Source organism: Numida meleagris, chromosome 4 (genome assembly GCF_002078875.1).
Source record: "Numida meleagris isolate 19003 breed g44 Domestic line chromosome 4, NumMel1.0, whole genome shotgun sequence".
Taxonomy (NCBI): domain Eukaryota; kingdom Metazoa; phylum Chordata; class Aves; order Galliformes; family Numididae; genus Numida; species Numida meleagris.
The window spans coordinates 37,520,983-37,526,982 of NC_034412.1; the positions used below are offsets into that span (position 1 = coordinate 37,520,983).

At 35.9% G+C, this 6,000-nt stretch overlaps 1 protein-coding gene across 12 annotated transcripts in view; it reads right to left on the minus strand.

The window, feature by feature from the left end:
• IQCM (IQ motif containing M) overlaps positions 1 to 6,000 on the minus strand; it is a 189,092-nt gene that overhangs the window by 92,435 nt on the left and 90,657 nt on the right. For all 12 annotated transcript variants that reach the window (XM_021396554.1, XM_021396553.1, XM_021396552.1 and 9 more), the window contains one exon: positions 353 to 446. In XM_021396554.1, coding sequence (XP_021252229.1) covers positions 353 to 446 — 94 coding nt within the window. The remainder of the gene's footprint in view (positions 1 to 352; positions 447 to 6,000) is intronic.

The window sequence follows — 6,000 nt, forward strand, 5'->3', positions numbered from 1 at the left end:
ATACAGGAGAAAAAAAAATCATTTTAACTAGCAAATTTAAAAATATAAAAATTTTTCAGTGTCTCTTACTCTGGCAACTGAAGTTTTAGAAGTGTAACATTGGAAAAAGCTTATCCTGAATTTTCAGCAAGACCTTGGAATTAAACTATATATTCAAGAGGCACTACTGAGCCCAATAAAAATAAAGCAATCAAACTACAGAGCATTTTTCCTAGATCTTATAGAACTCCACAATTTCTCAAAGAATTTACAGTATGAAATTTACTCAGTAACATATAATCTGTAAAAAGACAAGGTAAACTTTGTCTTTCAGAATGAAGACAATAGTTCAGTCAGTTATCCCAGATCTTACCTGAGATAGGAAAATTTCTCCTTTTTTTCCTCATTCTTCAGAGCTCTACTCAGTGAGTCAATGCCGGACAACAACTCAGCTACACTTATTTCCTCTACAAAAAAGGTAAGCAATATATTAACAAATATATTTTAAATATATTCATTCATATACGTACAAGCACAGCAAGCCCTAGAGAAAAAACAAATCATTCTGGTTTTTGTTTTGTTATACAAGAAAGAGTATGAGAAACTTCTCAGGGAAACTACAAACATATGCACATCCTGAAAACAGACATTTTCTCCAATGTCACTCTGCAATTAATTTTGGACTCCAAACTGTTATGCAAGTGGACCACACACTCCACACAGCTCTGTTTTATATTCACAAGCATGGTGAAAACTGAAACACTTTTAAGCATAAAAATTGCTTTAGAAAAGATCTGGTTAGGAATGTATACATACAGCAATTGTTTTAGAAGAGCCAAAGACAGCAAAAGCATTCAATAGACTTCAAATGTGTACATTATAGAAGTATTGTTTCTTTTTCAGTTGTATTCTCCCTCCAGAAATTTTCCTTAAAAAATAAATAATAAAAAAATAATAAATAAATAAAAAATAATAAAAAAATACTTTCCCTAGGCATTTACTTCCTCAGATTAACATATTCTCTTTCTTAATGTTGTGGACTGCTTTACATTTTGTACTGTGTTCACTCAAAAACAGATAAATTTGGAAATTCTTTATTTTAGCACCCATGTAAACATACCACAGTGCATTATGGGCAAAATAGAACTGAGGATGCTCATTGCACCAAGTGCCAGTGTACCAGTTCAACACTGTCAAATGGAACGTTATTTAAATCTTTCTCTTGCAAATGTCCAAACCTTTCAGAGAGAAACAAAATGCACAACTAAATAATAAATAAATAAAGCAAAGAGATTCAAAAATCAGTCAACTCTAACAGATCCTGTGAGCCCTTCCTTACCTCACTGCAGCAGATAAAATGCAGCACATGCAGCTTCCACCCAGCAACAGCTCACTGCCTTTAGACCGGCAACATTCCCCTGCAGTCTTCCCACACTCAAGTAGGAGAGCAAAATTTACCACCAAATCATGGATGTCCAGTAGGTGGAGTGCCAAACCCAGAGGAATAGCCCTCATATCTCGAGTTGCACCTACTTAAAAGTATAAGTTCTCACTGATCTTTTCGTAGTTTATGATGTATCACTTTGATTTGAGCTTTTTGGGCTCTGTATTTTTTGCATTTTCCTAGTTTTGTGTTCATTAAGATTATGCATTTTTACAAACTATTTAATGTTTGCCTTAGAATTACCCTAAATTCCTTCTCTTCTGAGTTGTACAACTTTCAGTGTCTTTGTTCTTCTGATTATTAACATCATTAGCTCCTCTGTCAACAGAGATTGTTCCATGGAAAATATTAATTTCAAATATAGAATCCAAGCAGAAAAAATATCTGCTCAGCATAAAACTTTCAGAATTTCAATATGTGTCATCAAGTATACAAAAAGGCTTTATAGTACATCTTTTAAGTTCCCCAGCATGCAGCACTACTGTTCGGAATGCCAGGTAATATCTTTTATGAGAAGACAATATTAGTGTTAATAGCATGGCTCTTTCAGCTGATATAGTCTTTCCTCTTTGCACACAAGTTTGCAACATCTTTCTCACATTTTGGCACTTCATTTCATACTTAACATTATTAGTGCTTTGAGCTTTGAAAGATAACTCATTTATTTGTTATACCTAGATGCCACAAAACTTTGAACATACTATATAAAGATGTAGAGGAATATATTGATGGAGTTCCACCAGAAACAGATAATTACCTTGATGGGATTCCAGAAACTGATCCGGTATAATTGCCCTTCATCTAGAACACAAAAACCAGTATCTTGCCAGACTGCAAATTTATGACATTTTTGAAAAGTTGCTCATTGTATTGTTTGTTCAAATATCAGCCGTGCTGATAACAGTGCAAAAGATACAGTGTCAGGTGATGACAAAAGTTCCATCAAGACCATGTGTAATAGTTATTCAAGATATTTCTCTTATATAATACCATACAAAAACAGGTTTACATAAACACAAGCAAGAATGGTTGGAGTCTTCCTCTGATATAGATTTCCTCTCAGCTATTTCCTAAAGCAGTGGTGTTTTAGGTCATTATTGTTTACTGAATCCACTGTATTTTTTTCACTACATGACTTCAAGTCAAACTTTTCTTCACCTCTCCGTCTTCTCCACCTCTGTATCTCTTTTCCCCTCAGCCAGCCATTCTGGTAGATAGCAAACTAAAATAAATGGGTCTGCAAGAAGGTCCAGAGGTGTTCAAAGCCAGAGTCATTAAAGTCTCTAAATTAGGGAAGAAAGTAAAAGGAAGGGGTTGTTGGTGACTTGAGGAAAAAGACAATGCATATCAGTTACCTCAGAATACATTTTCTAAACACACATGCATGGTTCCGATACAAGCAGATCTGGTTTTGCATCATTGCTGCTGTTCTGCTCAATTAAATATTTAATAATGATAATTCTCTTACAATGCACAGGGACTTTCTAAAAATACAACAATTTAACACTCAGAAACATTGGTTAAGACTAAGTCTAAAGTAGAGCATGAAGTCATAAACATGCACAGCTGTTACTATTTGAAAACATTAAAGAGGTACTGAAGTTCCTAAGCACATTCCAAGTTGTGTTGATTTCAGCAGTTATGAGTCATAAGGGAAGAAGATACTATTGAAATTACATGCCTGGGACACTTTTCTTTACCACTTACATTTAGGAAAAAACAACAGTGTCGTTAGAAATACTTAATGGGGAGTAGAGCACTCTGAAAGACTGCAAATACCAGGGACTGAAATGAATAAATCTGCTTGCCTCTATTTATGCAGTTCAACAAGTACAATGCTAATGCGTTACATGTTTCTGGTGATACCATGAAAGGCTCGGGAGATCTAATTTTACAAGAATATAAAAGAAGGTGACTCCTGGAGCTTCTGAAAGTTCTGAGACTGATTATTTTCGGGAAAAGTTTATACAATAAATTTGGGCAGTTTTACAAAAATAGCAAAGAAAATGAGACTACTCATATATGCTGCGCCAGTCATCCTCTGATTAATAATTGCCTTGAATCTACTGAACTAGTTACCTAGGAGAGTAAATATACTCAGAAGGTCCTATTTATTAGAAGTCCCTGAACTTCTCCTGAGTTCACTTTAGTGGCAGCTCAAGACTACAACATGTGGAAACCGGGATTTCATGCTGAGCATGGAAGATTACCACAGTGTGTTACTATAGTTATGCTCATGCTATCCTATCTCTGTATCCCAGACAAAATGGCTCTCAAATTAAGAAAATACTGAAAGAGATAGAACCCAATAACCCTGCTCACTTTGGCAGCTGTAATCTCAAGTTTCACAAGGCACTCTTTAGGGGTGGAACTGAAATGTCTGTGAGCTGAGCTGGATGGCCCACTGACTTTTAGTGAACAAGACTTTAACGAAGGCAGAGGAGAGCTAATGCTGTCCATGTTCAATTTTTACCAGGACAAAAATAAAGAGGCATGGTAAAGGAGATAATTAAGCAATGTCTGTATTAATAAGTCAAGGAACAGAGTACCAAAACTGGGAGAAAGTATGCATTAATGAAAATAGAAATTTCAGAATTTTTTCCTCACTTTATTTGTTCTTTTGAGGATTCTCCATGTAGAAACTCTTCCCCAGACATCTTCTCTCTGTAGAAACAATCTAATTTTCACTTGTGCCTAGAGATAACTAGTTAACCACGCATACTTCAATATGATAGCAGGTACCCAACAACATCTCTTTGCTGGGCCTCCACTTAAGCTAATGAAATGAGCCAGTGCAAGTACCATATCACTTTTTTTTTCCCCCCCGAAGTGTTCTCTTACATATTCACTTACACATCCCAGTACCAGTTTCAAACACCTTTTCCTATTAATTGTGGTTTGACTCTAAATGTTTAAATGTATAAATTTAGATAAATAAGTTTAGTGTTATTTACCTAAATACCTAGAAGGACATTTATGGAGAAGTTGTTTGATTCAGAGCACTTGAAACGAGGTGAAATCTGCCAAAGGTAGGTACATGCTATCTTAATGGAAATTTTAAAGTAAACAACAAATCTGAATGTAGAAACAGATCTTTAGGGCTTCAGGACTGCCAAGCAGACTTTTTCAACTTTCTTATCAAAATGCAAAGGAGATCTTTTCTTCCCCCTCAGAACTTACCAGATTGCATCATATTGCAAGACTTGGGTAGCCTGTACAGAACACAGATAAAAGTCTAAAGGTTAAGGATGTCAGGAAGCTGGATTTTGTTTATAAGTTGCAGAGTTTAGTGGTTTCATCCCTTTTATCTCTAAATAAATACTTGACAAGGCCAAAGAAGTAGAGCTTGAAGCTATTTTTGCCAACAGCAGTTTACTCAATGTTGAGCAGCTCAAACATAAAAGGAAAAATCAGATGTACAGATATTTTCCTTCAGAGCAGCTCTTTATAGACCTGTATGAGATTTATTGTACCTCAAGTAGAACCAGTGACAGTTGTTAATCAGCTGGCTAGGTCTGAAAAAGCTGGAAATGTTTCTACATAGGCCCATTACAGTGTTCACAACACACAAAGCCACAACCTTCAAAGTAAAAATGAATGCAAAAGTGTGTGGAAAATATGTCCACTTCTGAAAGAGAGTTTAGGGCTTTCCACAAAAAAAAAAAAAAATAAAAAAATCTAACTTCACAAAAAGTGAAGTTTCCTTCCACATCATAGAATCAAATAAAGTGAGCCCAAACTAGAGCCATTCACATAATATTACACACATCACAGGACAGACAGATTCACCTCACATCTTCTTCCTTTTCCTTCCACTTTGGAGTGACTCAAAGAGTTATTGTGAGAAAAGAGATAAGGGTCATATTCAATATAAAAAAACTGTTTGCTAACAATATATTATTTTGATGAAAATTGTGGCTTTTAAACGAAGGCTGTTCTGAAAGTAATGCCTCCTATTTTTTTGTGTTGGCCCAGGACATCAGAGGCGGATGTTGGTGGTATGGCTGAAGATGTTGAACCTTCCTACCAATATTCTGTTACATTTTATTGCTGTGTGACGGATGGCAGCAGAGGGGCAGTCTGACAAAGTGGCATCTGACATGGAGGTGTGTATCAAGCAACGGTGTGTCACTTAATTCCTCCATGCAGAAAAATGGCACCCACCGACATTCATTGACACTTGCTGAATGTTTATGAAGACCAAACAGTGGATGTGAGCATGGTGAGGTGGTGTATTCTGTGTTTCAGCAGTTGCGACAGTGAAGTGAAAGACAAACCACGTTCCAGACAGCCATGCACAACTGTCACACCATGAAATGAAGAGCTTTTCAATCAGCTCATACACAGCTAATGGTGGTGACTACACTGAAAAACAGTGTTTTGTAGCTGACAATTTGGTCTATTGGTGTTATTGTTCTCTTTGATCTGTTGTAGTTTCCATGGAAATAAATAGGAGGCATTACTTTCAGTGTGACCTATGTATACTTAATATTTTTTACTTAGCTGTCATGGTTTTGTGATTTTCGGTTATTGGTATTCCACATCATAACATCATGTAGTGGACATACCTAGTTCTC